This window comes from Protopterus annectens, chromosome 3.part1, assembly GCF_019279795.1.
Source record: "Protopterus annectens isolate FY-2018-M chromosome 3.part1, PAN1.0, whole genome shotgun sequence".
NCBI classification, from domain to species: domain Eukaryota; kingdom Metazoa; phylum Chordata; order Ceratodontiformes; family Protopteridae; genus Protopterus; species Protopterus annectens.
Window position 1 is genome coordinate 1,873,706,781 of NC_056732.1, and position 22,450 is coordinate 1,873,729,230.

The following is a 22,450-nucleotide window of genomic DNA, read 5'->3' on the forward strand; positions in this document are numbered from 1 at the left end:
AAACCCTTTGTTTATAAGCTGTGCAGTATAGAAGGACTTTCTTATAACAGTGGACAAACATTGGTCAAAATTAGGTCACTGTTCACATAAGTTCCCAAATCCCAAACAACTCTGTCATCTCTTAGGGGTGTATTGTCCATGTGGTAGTTCCCTGGGGTAGATGACTTCCCAAAGGATAGAGTAGTGCATTTTTTTTTATTTTGTTTCAGTCCATGATTTTGGCAACAGTTATTTATTTTGGAGAAACATTCCTGCATGACGACTAAGTCATTTGGGGATTCAAAGACTGCTCTTAGCTTGTAGCCATATGCAAACATAGTCAGCTGGAGCCCTTTGGTGTTGGCTTTTACTTCAGAAAAGTAGATGCCTGACAAGAGAGATCCCAGCACAGAACCCTTTGGAACTCCACTGGTGACTGATCTCTTTGTGTCGGTAACTTCCCGTTTTGATTTTCTACATCCTATCTGTAAGCCACTTGGCAATCCAGCGGGAGACATAGAAGTTTATTCACAGTTTATTTAGCTTTTCTACTATGCCTGACTGGGGAATTGCCAAAAGCTTTGGCCAGGTCAGATTATACATTGCATATTATTTTGCCTTTATCCATTGCTTTGGTGATCTTTCCCAAAAAAAAAAATCTACCAAGCTGAGTAAGAGTGACCTGTCTTTAATGAATCCAAACTGAGACAGATCCAGTGATTGGAGGTTCCCTATGTCCTGATTGATTAGTTCTTTGATAAGTCTTTTCATGGCTTTACATATGAGATTGGTCAGACATATGAGTCTGTAATTGCCTGGGTTTGTGGAAGGTCCTGCCTTATGCAGGGGAATGACTGTAGCTCTTCAGTATTCACTTGGTACAAAACCTGCATGGAGACTGAGATTGAACAGTGTTGTTAGGGGTGTGCCTGAGACTGAGCAGTGTTGTTAGGGGTCTGCCTGAGACTGAACAGTGTTGTTAGGGGTCTCCCTGAGACTGAACAGTATTGTTAGGTGTCTGCCTGAGACTAAACAGTGTTGTTAGGGGGGTGTGGCTGAGACTGTCAGTGTTGTTAGGGGTGTGGCTGAGACTGAACAGTATTGTTAGGGGTGTGGCTGAGACTGAACAGTATTGTTAGGGGTGTGGCTGAGACTGAACAGTGCTGATAAAGGTGCAGCTAAACTGTGCTTCGTACTATTTAATATGCACCAAGGAATATTGCCAGGACCCATCAATGCAGTATTTTGGGCTTTTGATAGCAGTTATAGGACTTGATCTTGGGTGATAGCTAGAGCTGAACCAGTTTCAGATATGTCTTGGGGGACAGACAGAGGCGAGAGAGGGGTAAAGTAAGAGCTAAATTTATCAGCCAGTAGCTTTGCTATATCTTCAGCCTTAGTGTAGATAACATCATTCACAATCAGCTCAGCACATTACTGCATTGTACTTTTGGGATTACAAACATAACTAAAAATGCCTTGTGATTTGTCTTAGGCGTGGGTGGATTTTATTAATCTCCTGAGTTTATTTCGGTGACAAGGGCTCTAACATTCTGGGAATTGCTCTTCTTACATTTGGTCAAAATTAATTTCCTTTTATTCCTTGCTAATGTTGTGGTTCTACCATGTGGGTTTGTTTCTGGGGTGGGTACAACTGCATCTGTGCAGCTCTTTACATGCTGTTATAGTGTGTTGGTGTACATGTCTGTGCATTCAATGGAATTAACTGAGTTTAGAGGATATGAAACTTACCAATGTATCACTTAGGAGTAGGTAGTTTGTCTTAAAGAAATTTCTAAAGTTACTTTGGTTGGAAGGGATCTCTGGTTTAAATTTTATTTTGAAGGAGACTACGTTATGGTCAAACCTGAAGTGATGAAGTTACGCAAGGGATGGTGCAAGATGCTCCCTTATTAGTAAGGACAAGACCCAAGATGTTATTCCCCCTAGTGGGTACTCTTACTAATTGTTCCAGGGCATTTGTATTGACAGGGTCCAGGAATCCTTGTGCTTGTGCACTAGATGGGGTGTGGGTTTCCCAGTGTATAGTTTGATAGTTTAGTTCACCTAGAAAAATGGCACTGGGTTTAAAACTGATTGATTCTTGTTCCGGTAGATAGGTGCTGTGGCTTTCTTGTGCCGGAGGAAGTTCTATAGCTCTTTAATATATATTCAAACAAAGTACAGCAAACCAGTCCCGGAAACTGCCACCTCGATGAAAAGGCTCACAAATAAGTATCATATATATGGTACGGGACTTTTCTGATGGTTATTTGGGTATAAAAAGGCTCTTGTGAATTAGAATTAGGATTCCTAAAAGTTGGCACTTATTGCATGTGGGGCAAGGCCTATATAAGGTTTGTGACAAAAAAAAACACAATATGGAGTGAACCAGTGCCCATTTATTCCAGGATGCTGTATACCATCTCCATATGCAGGAGGATTAAGCTTGCACCTTGATGTATTCAGAGTCCCTGGAATTGGCCCCAAGTGGGCAGATATTAGCCTGTGCATGATTCTGAAATGTTGTTAATACTACTACACCAGTGTCTCCACTGGAAGTATCTGCTATTTTGGTGAGTTCATATACAAACATTCTTTTTGGTGGAACATACCATGGCTATTATGGTGAGTTCTTGCACAGACGTTCTTTTTTGTGGAACATACAATGTCTTCTTACTGTACCATTTAGTTTGAAGTTTTATTTGCCTTTGTCTCTGGATTCTGTTGTATTCAACAAACATCCTCACAGTCATGGCATGTATCAGATAAAGGAATATAAAGTAAGTAAATAAAGTAGAACTGAATGCCTTTTCAGTATCAAAACTGTACCAGATGTAAAAATTGCATGCATCTAAGAAAGTCACTTGTGATGGTAATGGAAACAGTATGGAAGTTTCTGTAAGACAACTGGTGCGTCATTGTTCATGCCAAAACAGAGCAAGAGTACAGCACTAGAATACAGCAATGCAGACATTAGCCATTTGACTTCAGAGTTAGGCAGGTTTTGCCCTGATTTTCAGTGAACTTTTGGTCTGGTCTGGCAAATTTGTATTGTTGTCCATCAGTTATTAATGATCAAACTGTTGTAAATATAGTCCAAAGATTCCTGGCAGGATCTTATTTCAATTGTACCATCTCTGTTGATTTTGATTTATAGGGTATAAGATCCCAGCGGAACATCTTTGGTTACTTATTAATAAAGATGAAACAGTCCAGACTGATGACAATGAAAGTGGAACAGTGTTGCAGAAAAGTCAGCTTCTTGACAGCAACGTCACCTGTAAGTACAAGGTCAGATAATTAACTGGTCAGCTTCCTGACAGCGGTATCAGGAGTAAGTACAAGGTCACATAATTAACTGGTCAGCTTCCTGAAAGCAGTATCAGCAGTAAGTATAAGTTCAGATAATTAACTGGTCAGCTTCCTGACAGCATTATCAGCAGTAAGCATAAGTTCTGATAATTAACTGGTCAGCTTCCTGACAGCCGTATCAGCACTAAGTACAAAGTCAGATAATTAACTGGTCAGCTTCCTAACAGCGGTATCAGCAGTAAGGACAAGGTCAGATAATTAACTGGTCAGCTTCCTGACAGCGATATCAGCAGTAAGTAGAAGGTCAGTTAATTAACTGGGCAGCTTCTTGACAGCATTATTAGCAGTAAGTACAAGGTCAGATATTTAACTGGTCAGTTTACTGATGGCTGTATCAGCAGTAAGTACAAGGTCAGATAATTAACTTGTCAGCTTCCTGGCAGCTGTATCAGCAGTAAGTACAAGGTCAAATAATTAACTGGTCAGCTTCCTGACAGCGATAGCAGTAAGTACAATGTCAGATAACTAACTGGTCAGCTCCCGGACAGTGATATCAGCAGTAAGTACAAGGTCAGATAACAACTGGTCAGCTTCCTGACAGTGATATCAGCAGTAAGTACAAGGTCAGATAACTAACTGGTCAGCTTCCTGACAGGGATATCAGCAGTGAGTAGAAGGTCAGTTAATTAACTGGGCAGCTTCTTGACAGCATTATTAGCAGTAAGTACAAGGTCAGATATTTAACTGGTCAGTTTACTGATGGCTGTATCAGCAGTAAGTACAAGGTCAGATAATTAACTTGTCAGCTTCCTGGCAGCTGTATCAGCAGTAAGTACAAGGTCAAATAATTAACTGGTCAGTTTACTGATGGCTGTATCAGCAGTAAGTATAAGGTCAGATAATTAACTGGTCAGCTTCCTGACAGCAGTATCAGCAGTAAATACTAGGTCAGATAATTAACTGGTCAGCTTCCTGACAACAATACCAGCTGTAAGTACAAGGTCAGATAATTATCTGGTCATCTTCCTGACAGTGGTATCAGCATTAAGTACAAGGTCAGATAATTCACTAGTCATTTTCCTGACAGCAGTACGAGCAGTAACTACAAGGTCAGATAACTGACTGGTCAGTTTCCTGACAGTGGTACCAGCAGTAAGTACAAGGTCAGATAATTGAATGATCAGTTTCCTGACAGCGGTACCAGCAGTAAGTACAAGGTCAGATAATTGACTGGTCAGTTTTCTGACAGCGGTATCATCAGTAAGTACAAGGTCATATAATTAACTGGCCAGTTTCCTGACAGCGGTATCTGCAGTAAGTACAAGGTCAGATAATTAATTGGTCATCTTCCTGACAGTAGTATCAGCAGTAATTACAATGTCAAATAATTAACTGATCAGCTTCCTGACAGCGGTATCTGTAGTAAGTACAAGGTCAGATAACTAACTGGTCAGTTTCTTGACAGCTCTATCACCAGTGAGTACAAGGTCAGATAATTAACTGGTCAGCTTTCCAGACAGCCATATCAGCAGTAAGTACAAGGTCAGATAATTAACTGGTCAGCTTCCTGACAGCGATAGCAGTAAGTACAAGGTCAGATAATTAACTGGTCAGGATCCTGACTGCGATAGCAGTAAGTAGAAGGTCAGATAATTAACTGGTCAGCTTCCTGACAGCATTAATATCAGTAAGTACAAGGTCAAATAATTAACTGGTCAGCTTCGTGATGGCCATATCAGCAGTAAGTAGAAGGTAAGATAATTAACTGGTCAGCTTCCTAATGGCAACATCAGCAGTAAGTACAAGGTCAGATAATTAATTGGTCAGTTTCCTGACAGCAGTATCAGTACGTACAAGGTCAGATAACTGGTCAGTTTCCTGACGGTCATATCAGCAGTAAGTACAAGGTCAAATAATTAACTGGTCATCCTCCTGACAGCGGTATCAGCAGTAAGTACAATGTCAGATAATTATCTGGTCAGCTTCCTGACAACAGTATCTGCAGTAAGTACAAATTCAGATAACTGGTCAGCTTCCTGACAGCGATAGCAGTAAGTACAAGGTCAGATAACTAACTGGTCAGCTTCCTGACAGTGATGTCAGCAATAAGTACAAGGACAGATAATTAACTGGTCAACTTCCTGATGGCTGTATCAGCAGTAAGTACAAGGTCAGATAATTAGCTGGTCAGTTTCCTGACAGCCGTATCAGCAGTAAGTACAAGGTCAGATAATTAACTGGTCAGCTTCCTGGCAGCGGTATTAACAGAAAGTACAAGGTCAGATAACTGGTCAGCTTTCTGATGGCTGTATCAGCAGTAAGTACATGGTCAGATAATTAACTGGTCAGCTTGCTGACAGCGGTGTCAGCAGTAAGTGCATGGTCAGACTGGTCAGCTTCCTTACAGTTGTATCAGCAGTAAGTACAAGGTCAGATAATTCGCTAGTCATTTTCCTGACAGCAGTACCAGCAGTAAGTACACGGTCAGATCATTAACTGGTCACTTCCTGACAGCAGTACCAGCAGTAAGTACAAGGTCAGATAACTGGTCAGTTTCCTGACAGCCATATCAACAGTAAGTACAAGGTCAGATAATTGACTGGTCAGTTTCTTGACATCGGTACCAGCAGTAAGTACAAGGTCAGATAATTAACTGGTCAGCTTCCTGACAGCTGTATCAGCAGTAAGTACAGGGTCAGATAATTAACTGGTCAGCTTCCTGACAGCTGTATCAGCAGTAAGTACAGGGTCAGATAATTAACTGGTCAGCTTCTTGACAGTGGTATCAGCAGTCAGTACTAGTTCAGATAACTAACTGGTCAGCTTCCTAACAGCGGTATCTGCATTAAGTACAAGGTCAGATAATTAACTGGTCAGCTTCCTGACAATATCAGCAGTAAGCACAAAGTCATATAATTAACTGGTCAGCTTCCTGATAGCAGTATCAGCAGTAAGTACAAGGTCAGATAACTAACTGGTCAGTTTCTTGACAGCTCTATCACCAGTGAGTACAAGATCAGATAATTAACTGGTCAGCTTCCTGACAGCCATATCAGCAGTAAGTACAAATTCGGATAATTAACTGGTCAGTATCCTGACAGTGATAGCAGTAAGTACAAGGTCAGATAACTAACTGGCCAGGATCCTGACCATGATAGCAGTAAGTTGAAGGTCAAATAATTAACTGGTCAGCTTCCTAACAGCATTAATAGCAGTAAGTACAAGGTCAAATAAATAACTGGTCACCTTCCTAATGGCAACATCAGCAGTAAGTACAAGGTCAGATACTTAACTGGTCAGTTTCCTGACAACAGTATCAGCAGTACTTACAAGGTCAGATAACTGGTCAGTTTCCTGATGGCCATATCAGCAGTAAGTACAAGGTCAAATAATTATCTGGTCAGCTTCCTGACAGTGGTATCTGCAGTATGTACAAATTCAGATAACTGGTCAGCTTCCTGACAGGGATAGCAGTAAGTACAAGGTCAGATAACTAACTGGTCAGCTTCCTGACAGTGATATCAGCAATAAGTACAAGGACAGTAATTACAATGTCAAATAATTAACTGATCAACTTCTGTGTCACTGTTAGACAGAGGCACAGTATACGGATCTCGAAAAAGGGCATAGCAAAATTAATTTAAAATGGGTGGCGAAAGCCAAACATACTCTGGCTAGGCTTATAAATGCCCTAGGGCAGATAGCCTAGTATGAACCTAGCCTAGTATGAACCTATGACAGATAATTAACTGATCAACTTCCTGATGGCTGTATCAGCAGTAAGTACAAGGTCAGATAATGAACTGGTCAGTTTCCTGACAGCCGTATCAGCAGTAAGTACAAGGTCAGATAATTAACTGGTCAGCATCCTAGCAGCAGTATCAGCAGTAAGTACAAGGTCAGATAATTAACTGGTCAGCTTCCTGATGGCTGTATCAGCAGTAAGTACATGATCAGATAATTAACTGGTCAGCTTGCTGACAGTGGTAGCAGTAAGTACAAGGTCAGATAATTGAGTGGCCAGTTTCCTGACAGCAGTACCAGCAGTAAGTACAAGGTCAGATAATTGACTGGTCAGTTTCCTGACAGCGATACCAGCAGTAAGTACAAGGTCACATAATTGACTGTTCAGTTTCCTGACAGTGGTACCAGCAGTAAGTACAAGTTCAGATAATTAACTGGTCAGCTTCCTGACAGTGGTATAAGCAGTCAGTACTAGTTCAGATAACTAACTGGTCAGCTTCCTGACAGCGATATCTGCAGTAAGTACAAGCTCAGATAACTAACTGGTCAGCTTCCTGACAGCGATATCAGCAGTAAGTACAAGGTCAGATAATTAACTGGTCATCTTCCTGACAGTGGTATCAGCAGTAATTAAAAGGTGAGATAATTAACTGGTCAGTTTCCTGACAGTGGTATCAGCAGTCAGTACTAGTTCAGATAACTAACCGGTCAGCTTCCTGACAGTGGTATCTGCATTAAGTACAAGGTCAGATAATTAACTGGTCAGCTTCCTGACAATATCAGCAGTAAGTACAAAGTCATATTATTAACTGGTCAGCTTCCTGACAGCAGTATCAGCAGTAAGTACAAGGTCAGATAATTAACTGGTCAGTTTCCTGACAGCAGTATCTGCAGTAAGTACAGGGTCAGATAATTAACTGGTCAGTTTCCTGACAGCAGTATCTGCAGTAAGTACAAATTCATATAACTGGTCAGCTTCCTGACAGTGATAGCAGTAAGTACAAGGTCAGATAATTGACTGGTCAGTTTCCTGACTGTGATACCAGCAGTAAGTACAAGGTCAGATAATTGAGTGGTCAGTTTCCTGACAGCGGTACTAGCAGTAAGTACAAGGTCAGATAATTGACTGGTCAGTTTCCTGTCAGTAATACCAACAGTAAGTACAAGGTCAGATAATTGACTGGTCAGTTTCCTGACAGTGGTACCAGCAGTAAGTACAAAGTCAGATAATTAACTGGTCAGCTTCCTAACAGCGGTATCAGCAGTAGGTACAAGGTCAGATAATTAACTGTTCAGCTTCTTGACAGCTGTATCAGAAGTAAGTACACGGTCAGATAATTAACTGGTCAGTTTCCTGACAGTGGTATCAGCAGTCAGTACTTGTTCAGATAACTAACTGGTCAGCTTCCTAACAGCGGTATCAGCAGTAGGTACAAGGTCAGATAATTAACTGTTCAGCTTCTTGACAGCTGTATCAGAAGTAAGTACACGGTCAGATAATTAACTGGTCAGTTTCCTGACAGTGGTATCAGCAGTCAGTACTTGTTCAGATAACTAACTGGTCAGCTTCCTGACAGCGGTATCTGCAGTAAGTACAAGCTCAGATAATTAACTGGTCATCTTCCCGACAGTGGTATCTGCAGTAAGTACAAGGTCAGATAATTAACTGGTCAGTTTCCTGACAGCGATATCAGCAGTAAGTAGAAGGTCAGATAATTAACTGGTGTGCTTCTTGAAAGCATTATTAGCAGTACGTACAAGGTCAGATAATTAACTGATACTTAGTAGTTCAGATAACTAACTGGTCAGCTTCCTGACAGCGGTATCAGCAGTAAGTAAAAGGTCAGATAATTAACTGGTCAGCTTCCTGACAGTGGTATCTGCATTAAGTACAAGGTCAGATAATTAACTGGGCATCTTCCTGACAGTGGTATCAGCAGTAATTAAAAAGTAAGATAATTAACTGGTCATCTTCCTGACAGTGATGGTAAGTACAAGGTCAGATAATTAACTGGTCAGCTTTCTGACAATATCAGCAGTAAGTACAAAGGCATATAATGAACTGGTCAGCTTCCTGACAACAGTATCAGCAGTAAGTACAAGGTCAGATAATTAACTGGTCAGTTTCCTGTCAGCCGTATCAGCAGTAAGTACAAGGTCAGATAATTAACTGGTCAGTTTCCTGAGAGCAGTATCAGCAGTAATTAAAAGTCCAGATAATTAACTGGTCAGCTTCCTGACAGCAGTATCAGCAGTAAGTACAAGGTCAGATAATTAGCTGGTCAGTTTCCTGACAGCCATATCAGCAGTAAGTACAAGTTCAGATAATTAACTGGTCAGTTTCCTGACAGCAGTATCAGCAGTAAGTAAAAGTCCAGATAATTAACTGGTCAGCATCCTGACAGCCATATCAGCAGTAAGTACAAGGTCAGATAATTAACTGGTCAGTTTCCTGACAGCAGTATCAGCAGTAAGTAAATGTCCGGATAATTAACTGGTCAGCTTCTTGACAGTGATATCAGCAGGAAGTACAAATTGTAATAAATAAATGTTTGGGTTCTTTACTCCTATGCACAAGTGTGAAGAAAGAGCTTTGAGGTGGTAGAGGGTGGTGAGTGCCAGCTAGGGACACTGTGAATACCTACTTCTCGCTTAATGTGATGCAGTCACTTGTAAATTAGTTAAAAAAAAAAAGAAACTTTCCTTGTAATGTCTGCTGCTGGAAGATAAAGTTTTAATTCTGCCCCAAATGACCTGGATTTGAGAAACAAGCTTTGGTACTATTGGTGCTGGGGAAGGATGGAAGGAAGCTGCCCTTCTGGGGTGAGTACTGTGATTCCAGTTCTGTTTTTATGTGCTACGTCCTTGTGGATGGGGGGAGGAAGGGTCTTCCTCTATCAGAGTAAAGGAGGAGTTCCTGCCATAAAGTGCACTTGCTCTAGTCACGGCTGTAGATGAACAGGAATGTCCACTAGCAGTTTTGGGCCCAGCAGTGCAGCAATAACAAATATGCTGACCGTCAGAGTGAGGCGATTCGTAACATAAGGAAAAAGTGACATGGACGATGATTGTGTATTGTTTCCTTTACCTTGCCTTTTGTTCATCAGTGAAGGCTGACTGCCCAGAAGGGCCATATCCTGAGGTCAGAATCAAACCCTGTGTCTATGAGGTGAATACCTTAACCATTATGCCAACCCTTCCCCCCGATGGTTATGGATGAACATTCACTACTTGAGCACTCTCTTAGTCATAGGTAGGTTAATGATAATGACTCGCTGTACTCTGACCCTGACTTTTTTCACATATGACACTTCACTGCCTGTTGACCCCATTCATTCCCATGGAATATGAGTTACTGTCTCCCATACAGAGCTCAGAAAGGCAAGTATTCCACAGAAAGCAAAGGCCCCAAGGGGTGAAACCATACAGGAGCAGTACTCTAGAACATGACATGTCTGTGAAGGTGGGGGGGGGGGCAACACTGTAGAAGATGACATGTCTCCGAAGGTGGGGATGCAGTACTGTAGGAGATCTGTGAAGGTGGGGGCTGTACTGTAGAACATGGTATGTGTCTGAAGGCAGCAGGTGCAGTATTGTAGAACTTTACATGCCCCAAAGGTGGGGATCAGTACCATAACACATGGCATGTCTCTGAAGGTGGGGGAGCTATACTGTAGAACACGCTATGTTTCTGAAAGTGGTGGGTGCAGTACTGTAGAATATGAATTTTCTCTGATGGTACAGTGCAGTACTGTAGAACATGACATGTCTTGGAAGGTGGGGACTGCAGTGCTGTAGAACATAACATGTCTTTGAAGGCAGGGGAGAGTAGTATGGTCGAAATGACATGTTTGTCTGATCTATATGAGCTGAAAAATACACAAAAGATCTTTAAGTGTAGTTGTTTTATTGGGCAGAGGGATAAGTAGTTGGTTTTCTGTATTTTCAGTCCTGGTATAAATTTGGTGCTTTTATGTGGAGCTGCTGAGCCCACCAGTGCTCTGTACAGATGCAAATAACTAGAAGAAAAGGATTCCTATAGAACTGCCCATAAAGTGGTACCCTGAAAACAGTAAGTATAGATCAAATACCTTGTGCACTGGCAAGCTTAGAGCAGCTAGTTTGTGCATCATGGCAGTACCATTAATTTTAATATAATTTAGTATTCTGCAGCCTAGTCTGCCTCTAATACCCCCTGAAAAAAGCACCTTAAATAGATTTCTGTTAACCCACATATACCACACCCTTGTAGCATACCAGCTGGATGTCAGAACAACATGGATATGCAGCTTCCTAAGTTTTCTGCAGCCAGCTTGGTGGATATGGGTATCTTAAGACAACGTAGCAGTTGTCTCTTGTTTACTGACAACTACTTAATCTTTAAAGTAAAAAATGCAGCATGCAAGAGGTGTGCACACACACTGTCACTGGAGGCTAAACTCTCACATAAAAACACACATCAGGTTGTCAAATCAATGCACACAACATCCATCTCACATAGCACATAGAAGCACATACATAGACCACTGTATGTTGGCACGCTTAAATGCAGTATTGGTGAACATCAAATACTTGCTAGACTACCCATCAGCAAATATTTTCCTCAGCAAAGCCAAAAGCACTCCACAAAATCAGCACTAACACCACACATACAGCCAGACTCTGGTGTAACACCGAACACCACACATACAGCCACACTCGGTAGTGTTAACATCTAACAACATGTATACATCCACAGTTAGTGGTGTAGCACCTAATGCCACACATACAGCTACACTCAGTCGTGTGATAACTAACACCACACATAGAACCACACTCAGTAGTGTAACACCTAACAACACACATACAGCCACAGTCAGTGATGTAACTCCTAATACCACACATACAGCCACAGTCAGTGGTGTAACACCTAATACCACACATACAGCCACAGTCAGTGGTGTGACACCTAATACCAGACATACAGCTGCAGTCAATGGTTTAACACCTAATACCACACATACAGCCACAGTCAGTGGTGTAACACCTAATACCACACATAAAGCCACACTCAGTGGTGTAACACCTAACACCCATACAGCCACACTCAGTGGTGTAACACCTAATACCATACATGTAACCACACTCAGTGGTGTAACACCTAACACCACACATAAAGCCACACTCAGCGGTGTAACACCTAACAACACACATATAGCCACACTCAATGGTGTAACACCTAACACCAGACATAGAGCCACACTCGGTGGTGTAACACCTAACACCACACATAGAGCTACACTCGGTGGTGTAACACTAACACCACACATACAGCCACATTCGGTGGTGTGATACCTCACACCACACATACATCACACTCAGCGTAACCCCACACATACAGCCACACTTGGTGGTGTAACACCTAATACCACACATATAGCCACACTCAGTGGTATAACTCCTAACACCACACATACAGCCACACTCGGTGGTGTGACACCTAACACCACACATACAGCCACACTCAGTTAAGCCCCAAATACAAAGCCCATAACGCAAGCAAACACACGTCCCAGGACTCTAGTCATTGTAAGACATATTGATGCCCCTCTAACCATGCTGAACAAGGAGAAGACAATGTTAGTTGCCTATCTGGAGCTAAGATTTTCTAAATGATGCACATACTCAAGTCAGTGCATCACAGGTACCAGTATGATTCCATCTTAGTCCATGTAGGCGTAAATGACCTGAGATGTACCTCCATGGACTATATGGAGAGAGTCATTACAGACACAAGCTAGTTATGTTATACAACAAAAAGAAAAAAAAATCATGGCTAAAATCAGGAATTTTAACTCCCATAAAGATAAGACTCCCTGATCAAATTAAATAGACAACTAATAGGACTAATTAAGTCCAATAAAACCAATTCTGAGTGAAGGTAGCCTCCCAGTGGACTTTCCAAGATGGCTGCACACAGCTTACCTTCAGCTCTCCCATTGTGAAAAAGAAACTGAAAGATAAGGACCAGGAACTCCTGTCACTTTTAGTAAATTCAGTTACTGGTAGTAAGTACACTGCCTGCCTGTCAGCAAAGAATAAACTAAGAAAACCTGAAAGAAAATTGTCTAGAAAAGGTAAAGAGAAAACACTGACTATGAGGAATCCTGTACCTATTCAACAAAAAGCAGTTCAAGCTCCAGTCTTAGTGCAAGACATGGATTCTAGTAATCTAGAGGAAACAATAAGTCACATGTGCTCAGATATGATAAAATAAATGTAACACTAAAGGAGTGTATCAGGTAAAATAAAAAAGTCTGAAAAAATGGAAGAAGCATTAGTGAGATGAGCTGATAAAACTGTAAAAAAAAAAAAAAAAAAATCAGAGGTCAGAATCAGAATGTCTGGCTGAGAGTGAGACTGCTGAAGAAGAGATGTTTTCAAAAATGGTGGAATTGGAGGACAGAGCACATAGGGAAAACATGAGGTTTTCTGGTGTACAAGAGAAACTGGAAGGAAAAGACTGCAAAATTTTATGAAGGCACAAATAAGCAAATTGACTGGTATTCCACAGCAGGATTTGTTAATTGAAAGAATACATTGTGTGTATGATACAAACCTTGTCATGAGAAATCAGACAAGACCTGTATTAGTAAAGATGCAATCCTTCCAACAGAAAGAGCTGATTCTGACAAAACTGTGGCAGAAGGGTAAAGTGTTAAAAGTTGGAGACACTTGAGTGATTGTCAAAAATTATTATTCACTGTACACCAGGCAGAAGACCAACAAATTTATTTCAGTAGTCAGGGAATGTCGAGAGGCAGGTATGAGATTCAAGATGGCTGTAGTCAGCTCTCTTCAGACTGTTTTTTCCTGGAGGATCAAAATAATTTTTGATGCAGACTAGGCTAAGGAGGAAATACAAAAGTTTGTCCAACAAAAAGTGAGTCTTCAACCAGACGTGGACTCGGCTTCTCATTCTTCTAATAAAGCTAATGGAGACATTTTGCCATTGAAACCTTTCCTAAGGTTCCAAAGGAAATTGCTTCAAAGACAGAGAAATCCACAATTTGACTAGAAGGGTTGAAAGTACCTTGGAATTGAACCAGATTCTGGAGTTGGGAGATGGAATGAACATGAAGAAGGTCAGCAACCTTGTAAATTAGTGAATAAATGTGATATTACACAACATCAATCTCTTTTGTGAAATATGTCTGTACAAGAAAAAGTAGAAAGAATGGACTTTTGTTCACTTTGTCAAACTTGTGGTTACCTGAAAGGCATTTTCCTCACTTCATGTCGTTAATGTTTGGAATGACACTAAGGGGAAGGAAGGGAAGATGAAGGAAAAAGGCAATTGTAATGACAATGATTTCTCTTCTTAGTAGTATGCCTATAAAACTTTTCATGATAGCTATGATAATGTGAGGTATTGTCAGTTATGCAAGGAGATGTAGGAAGTGGATATGTAACCTGTTCCAGCACAGCTAGCTTGAATTTAGTAAAGCATTATATGTTATTTGAATATCAAACTGATTTGTACAGATGGTTGTGTTGAAAATGAATTGTAAATTTGCTTGTGTTAAAAATGTCCCAACAGTGGGCCCTGACTGTATTATAACTGAATTAAATATACATATGTTAACAGAGGATACTGGAAGAGAAGAGGTTAAGCTCAGCTCCAGCTAACTTTGGAAAATAGTAAGAAATAAAATTACTGGGCCTAGGCCATAAAGATTTTATCTCAGAGTTTTGAATGAAGCCAGAGAAGCAATGGATGTAAGAAGCATGATTTGTTAGTCACTGTAGGAGGAGTAGAAGTTTGTAATTGTTTATGACTTCCAGAAACTGCACCAGATCTGAACAATGCTCTTGTGTGTGTATTACTGACATGCAGGTGCTAACCTGGTGGTTTCTAGCAATGGGGGATTGCATGGGAACCAGAGGTCAGATGGTCAGATGTATGTGATGTCATTCTGTACAGAAATAATGTTTTAATATTAGGTGAGACAGAAGTCTCAGGCAGTCTATTTTCTTGGAATCTGACATAGAAGGATCCCTCACCTACGTCATATTGCTTTGCTCTATTAAGTAAGTAGGGACAGTAATTCTCTAGATCAGTCATGAAAATATAGTAAGAATAGCTGAGTATTGGTTTTCTGTAACTATGTGAATCTTTCCAGTTGTGTTATTTTTAATATTTCCTGTGACTGAAACTCTGGTGTTTACTGTAAATAGATATTTTGTATTTTCATGTTCTTTTATTACTTGTTATTAAATATATTTAAACTTGTCATTGTGGCTGGTCCTTTAGAGAATATTTTAACCTTTGAGAGTACTTATATCTGTTGGTGACACTTTAGCCACTCCTGAAGCCTGGCTGTTTGGTCAGCATTACCATTTGTATTAATATTAATTTCACTCAGTATAATAAGGTACCCTTGCAAGAGCCTTAGGTAGCTGGCTTTGTAGTGTCTGGTGACAGTGACAACTACTTTATAGTCTGGGCAGAAGGGGACACATCAAGTAAATCTGTGCCAGCCTTTCCCGTGTGTGTGTGTGTGTGTGTGTGTGTGTGTGTGTGTGTGTGTGTGTGTGTGAAAATCAAATCTCACAGTGAGTGTATGTCAGCTACTTGGGCAGAAAGCACTGGTTTCACAGAGAGAGGGTATTGAAGGACTTGGACATTCAGCTGAGGACTTAACTCTATAGCCGTGCTAGTGGGGAGCCTAACTGGGGCCCTGGACAGAGACAGATATAAAGAAATCCAGACCCCGGGCTGAATGTGTTCCCTGTGTGCTCTTAAGGGAAATTGTGCTTGATGCAGAGAGGTCTGCATCTAGAAATACTGAGTGTATCTATTTGTATTCCAAGTGAACATCCCTCTCCAGTGTCGGTGGTGAGGATTCAGGTAGCTTAATTACTTGCCCAGAGTGGGGACGTCACAATATAAATAGCATGTTCTACAGTAAAGCATTTTTAGTTATTGTATGTGATAAAGACAGTAAACAGTTGCCTTTTTCTTCTTTAAATCATATGGTTACTAGTAAGAGCCATGGGAACCAGTCATGTCTTGAATAAGATGTATCCCTGTGGAACTCTTCTTTTGTGCAGTTCAAGTTACAAGTGTCTTGTTAGCTTTTGTGCTGAAACAAAAGTATTCTTCTTGTCTGGCTACTAGGGAGTAACAAAAGTATTCTTCTTGTCTGGCTACTAGGGAGTAACAAAAGTTTTCTTCTTGTCCGGCTACTATGGAGTAACAAAAATATTCTTCTTGTCCGGCTACTAGGGAGTAACAAAAGTATTCTTCTTGTCCAGCTACTAGGGAGTAACAAAAGTATTCTTCTTGTCCGGCTACTAGGGAGTAACAAAAGTATTCTTCTTGTCCGGCTACTAGGGAGTAAAGTTATTTGCTAGAGAAATTTCCAGCTGGTTAGGTTTGGTCAAAGAAGGAAAGAAGCCTGGAGACAATTCATTCAGCCTTGAGACAATTCATTCCAGATCAGTCCTTTATTCAGTGAAGTTAGACCTAGAGAATAACTTTGCACCTTAGTGGCCAGACAAGAGGAATACCTTTGTTTCACCATGGAAGTGAACGTTGCACTGGTAATTCGAACTGCTCAAAAGAAAAGGATTCCACAATGTGACTGGTTTCCCACAGCCCTTACAGGTAACCATAGAATTTATAGCTTTACTTTTTGATTGCTACCTCCTCTGCCCACAAGAAAGGAGGTTGCCAGCACATTAGTTATTACCATCCTTAGGATAGCATGGTATTTTGGCTTATTATCTTTGTTAGTATTAGGGAATGTAAGCATTGCAATGCAAAAAAGAGAAAAAAGGTATACAAAAGCATGTTTAAGTTAATAGGCTGTAATCTTGGTTTATTGAGGTGGGGTACACAGCTCATAAGATATGCAGAGCTGACATATTTTCTCTTACTTTTGCATAAGTGAATGTCTGGATTAATGTCTGGATTAAGAGCTATAATATATAACATTAAGTATCCTGATTTTTGTTTATTTTGTTCTTTATTTCTTTGTTATTTATAGCACTTTGTGTACTGTGTATTTTTCTACCTAGTTTCACTGTGTGTGATGTATTAACTGGAAATTGTCCACTTTTATTAAGCATCTGTTGGGTTGTTTGTTTCTGATAACCTGTTGCAGTTAAACTCTTTTTTCTAGAGGCTCCTTTAGTTGTTTAAAACTTTCATTTAAAGCTCACTGCTGCTTTTCAGCTGTGAGAAACATTTCTGCAGTTTGTTCTAAGTAGTGGGGATATTTGTAGCATTTCCATATTCAGGCTTGTATTTGGGCCTAGTGTTTGTGGAGGCTGTCTGTCTGAGCACATATTCAGGGACATCTTGCTTTAGCCAAAGCCATCAGGCATTTCAGTGAGAGGGAATTGTTTGAGGTCATTGGCTGACTTAGGTCACCTGGACTACAGCTTAGACTAAGCACCTCATTGGTTCTTTTGAGATTTCTTTCTTAAAAGCTGTCTCAGGTTTCAGCTTTCTGTTACCTAAGAAGTTCAGTTGTGAAAAAAAAAAATATCTGCTTTTACTGTATTTGTATTTCTTCCTACTTTATTTTGTTTTTGTGTCATCTTAAAAGTACTCAATTGTATTTATTACTGCTTGGTGTTACTCATTCTAAGCCTTTTAGTTTAAGCACTTGGGCTTCAGACCAGTTGTTTTACATTAAGAAGGTTTGTGGTCTGCACTGTAGTGGCAGAACAGGTAGCTTACTAAGTTGGGAACTGCTGATTGAGGGCTCAGTGTCTGTTATTCTAAAAGTGTATTAGTTCTGGTTTAACCAATTGGGCTTTAGGCCAGTTATTTTACATTAAGAGGGTTCGTGGTCTGCACTCTTGTGGGAGGAGAGGCTGGACTCTGCCCTTCTGAGCTGGGAATTTCTGGTTAAAGGCTTATAGTGCCTGCATATTTGAACTGCTTCTTACTGAAATTGGTACACCTTGTTTGCTGTAGCATAGACTAGATCCATGCCTGCTGAATCTAGCTTTGTTTGTATAACTTGAGCACTAATCCAGGCATTCTTTAAAGTATTCAGTTGTATTTATTACTGCTTGGTAGTAACTTGATTAAAGTGTAGCTATCATTCTAAGTCTTTTGGATTAAGCACTTGGGCTTCAGACCAGTTGTTTTACATTAGGAAGGTTTGTGGCCTGCACTGTGGTGGCAGGACAGGTAGCTTACATCCTTCTAAGTTGGGAACTGCTGAATGAGGGCTCAGTGTCTGTTATTCTAAAAGTGTTAGTTCTGGTTTAAGCACTTGGGCTTCAGGCCAGTTATTTTACATTAAGAATGTTCGTGGTCTGCACTCTTGTGGGAGGAGAGGCTGGACTCTGCCCTTCTGAGCTGGGAATTTCTGGTTAAATGCTTATAGTGCCTGCATATTTGAACTGTTTCTTACTGAAATTGGTACACATTGTTTGCTGTAGCATAGACTAAATCCAGGCCTGCTGAATCTAGCTTTGTTTGTATGCTTGTTGTTTGTTTGCTTGTCATTTCCCTGAAACGCTAATTCCACCTAAACGCGGCTTTTCAGTGCTTCTGTGGATCCCTAATGATATCTGCATTGCTTACTGTACTTATTTCCTTGTTTCACTTGAAAGAAAGTTACTGTTTGTCATTTTTGCATTTAGGTTACCTGTAACACATTGCATTTAAGTTACCTGGCACTTGCTCACTAAAGCAATTATATAAGTCAGCACTAAAAAATTAAAAGCACTACACCCTCACAAACTCCCCTTGAGTACCTTGTTCCCCATTGGCCCTTTTTTTCAAATATAAAGGAATTCCCAATACTATTTTAGCATGTCCAAAGGTCAGTTGTCAATCTCCTCTCCGGTCCAGCTGGTGAATCTGGGAATCTTGAGGCAATGTTACAACTTCCTCATGTACACAGACAACCCTCTCCTCCTCCCAACAAATTCCAACACATGTGAGAGATGCAACCATATAGCCAAACTGGAGGCTAAACTCTCTCAACTCAGTACTGGTGTAACCAGTCAGGAGGAGAAGGAAACCACACTCACTACAATTCCAGTCTCACATAGACCTACCACGACAGCAAACCAAACACATAAACACACAAAAACATACTCGGAGGCTCTAAATAAAAATCTGCCTAAGCAGCAGAGACCTCCAAAGCAGACAACCAAGAAACCGCTACCTCAAAACAAAACACGTGCAACACATAGCTCACAAAGCCAGTGTGCCAAACAGTCACAGCCCTTAAGGCTAAACAACACACCTGATACACTTGTAGTAGGTGACTCTATCGTCAGGCACACTGACGTCCTGCTCACCAGGCTGAACAAGGAGAAGGTCACGGTGAGCTGCCCATCGGGCGCTAGGATCTGCCACATAACACAAGCACTCAGGTCACTCCAAGGCAAGTACAAATATGACTCAGTCATTGTCCATGCTGGTGTGAATGACCTGAGACGTACTTCCCTGGACTACATGAAAAGAGACATAGAGGAGCTCTCTTAGCATGTAGCCCAGGTCGGTATGACCCTGACCTTGAGTAGCATCTTACCCTCACCAAGAATGATGCCACAATATGAAGACAAGATGATCAATTTCAACAATTGGCTTAAGTATTGGTGTCATTCAAAGGGGATCCAATGCCTGTCAGCATGGGATGACATGCTCGACAAGCCATGATGCTTCGCTAGGGACGACTTGCAGCCATCACCCCTGGGCTTTCGGATATTAGCAAAGGCTCTTGCTACCCCCATAGTGCCTTTTTTAGGCAAGGCTTAAAAGACAAACCCACCTCCATAGGTATCACAAGGGATAAGAAACTAAGAGTAATGCTACTCAATGCCAGAAGTCTAAACCTCAAGATGCACGCACAAGAAACTCTCCTTAGCATGGAGAACATCGATATCTGTGCAGTAACAAAAACCTGGTTCAAGGCTCCTGAGAGCACCCCAACACTACCAGGTTGTACCTCATACCATGCTTTTCGGCCCCAAAACTTGGACCGAACCACAAAAGGAGGGAGAGTATCAATATTCGTCAAAGATACCCACACCTCCAGGTTGGTGGCACAGTACGAAGCATCAGAGACTGACTATACATGTGCAGCTAACAGTGGGTAAAACTGCCTTCCAGTTTATAGCCTGCTACAGACCACCCTCCCAAACCCAGGAACCCCACTCAGCCTTCCTGAGAACACTGGAAAATATGAAGGTCTCTCCAAACACCATTATATTGGGCGACTTCAACTACCCAAACATAGACTGGGAGCATTACTCTAGCTCCAACACCCTAGCCCAAAGGTTCCTAGAATTTATAAACTCAAATGCTATGGAACAACTTGTTACCACTCCCACAAGAAGGGAAAACATACTGGACCTGATCATCACCAACATGGGGACTCTATGCTCCAGACCAGAAGTATATTCCTCACTGGTAAGTTCAGACCATAAACTAATCTCACTGGTTATTCACATCCCGACCCCACCCCCTGCCCAGAAAACCACAGTGAAAAACTTCTCTAAAGCAAATTTCACACTCCTCAAAACCGAGGTGGAATCCTTCAAAGCCCCCGGGCGTGTGGAAAATACGGCCCAGACCGCAGAATCCTTTATAAACGCATTCTATGAACACCTTCAGGAATGCATGGATCATGCAATCCCGAATAAAACCAAGACCCAATCCTCCAAAGGCAGACGTCCTGTCTGGTGGACCCCAGCCATAAACAAACTATACAATAGAAGGAGGAAGCTACTACATGACAGAGCAAAATCCCAAAAAGGGAAGGCATCTCTGATCAGTATTAGCAAAAAACTACGGGCACTTATAAAATCGTCTAAGGCCAGCTTCGAGAGAAAAATTGCACAGGACACTAAAGAAAGCCTTGTGATTATCCTTAGTTATGTTAGGAACCTGGGTGGGAATTCCCAGATATGCTCAGAATTAGTCCAAAATGACAAAAAATACACCGAACCCACAGACATTGCCAACATCCTAGCTGACAAGTTCAGCGCAGACTTCTCCCCCCCTCCCCACCAAAAGGGCAAATATCTATCCTAGCAGAGTGCTGCCCCCCTGACATCTCAGATGCTCAGGTAAGAGCCGCCCTCTCCAAAGCAAAAAACACAGCATCAATGGGACCAGACGGTGTCCCGGGCTGCGTCCTACATGAACTCCAAGAAGAGCTAAACCCAAACATAAAACTACTGTTCAATCTCAGCCTTACTACAGGATATGTACCCAAAGAATGGTGTTCAGCAACAGTGGTCCCTCTCCACAAAGGTGGTGCCTCAACGGATCCTGGAAATTATCGCCCTATAAGCCTGACTAGCTTGGTCTGCAAAGCTATGGAAAGGATCATCATTGACCTCATAAATAAAGATATTGGGGACCTACAGACACTGGATCCTACCCAGTTCGGCTTTGTTAAGCACAGATCCTGCCTCTTAAACCTGGTCGATTTCTTTGAAACAGTCACCAAGGCCATTGACAAGGGGAAGGTGGTCCACACAGCCTACCTGGACCTCGCAAAAGCCTTCGATACAATACCCCACTCGGGCATTATAGATAAGCTCATCAGCTTAAATATAAACCCCTATGTCACTAGATGGGTTGCAAACTGGCTCAAGGACAGAACCCACATGGTTAGAATTGCTGGAGCCATGTCAGACTCCAAACCAGTTACAAGTGGCGTCCCACAAGGCTCAGTCCTGGGACCTCTCTTGTTCGGTATATATTTCTCGGAGGTACAGGCCAACATGGAAGGACTGTGGCTGACCAAGTTCGCAGATGACTGCAAACTGGCCATAATCGACTCTCCAGCCGACACAAGCATCCTCCAAAAGGGCCTCATAGAGACAGACAACTGGTGCCAGAGCCATGGCCTCAAGCTAAATGCCAAAAAGTGTATAGTCATCCCCTTTGGCAAAAACAAAGTGCCCACAAATTACCACATAGGTGGTAATCCATTAAGTACAGAAGAAGTAATTAGGGACCTGGGGACCCAAGTTGATAGCAGTCTCTCATTTGACAACCACGTGGCCAAAGTGGTTAGAAAAACATTTTATATAGCCCACCTAATCATGAGGGGATTCACATCTAGATCAGGGAAGGTCATCGTGCCTCTTTACTTATCCCTCATCAGGCCCATAATTGAGTACAATGCCCCTTTTGGGATGTACCTTACCAGACACTTGCAACAACTGGAAAGACCCCAAAAGTACCTCACCAAGAGGATCAAAGGGCTCAAACAGATGCCATATGCTGCCTGGTTAAAGAAACTCTAGCTCTACTCAATGGCATACCGCCTGCTCAGAGGCGATCTGTGCCTGACGTATAAAGCCATGTCTAACCCGGAATTTATGGACATGCTGCACCTCAGACAGATTCATAACCTAGAGGCTCCCTTCACTCTGGAATAAA

The 22,450-nt window shown here is 41.5% G+C and overlaps 1 protein-coding gene across 1 annotated transcript in view; it reads left to right on the forward strand.

Moving 5' to 3' along the window:
• The window catches only part of LOC122798797 (zinc finger protein 320-like), a 166,384-nt gene that overhangs the window by 99,036 nt on the left and 44,898 nt on the right, over nucleotides 1-22,450 (forward strand). Inside the window, exon 3 of the mRNA XM_044067910.1 lies at nucleotides 3,140-3,262. Coding sequence (XP_043923845.1) covers nucleotides 3,140-3,262 — 123 coding nt within the window. The remainder of the gene's footprint in view (nucleotides 1-3,139; nucleotides 3,263-22,450) is intronic.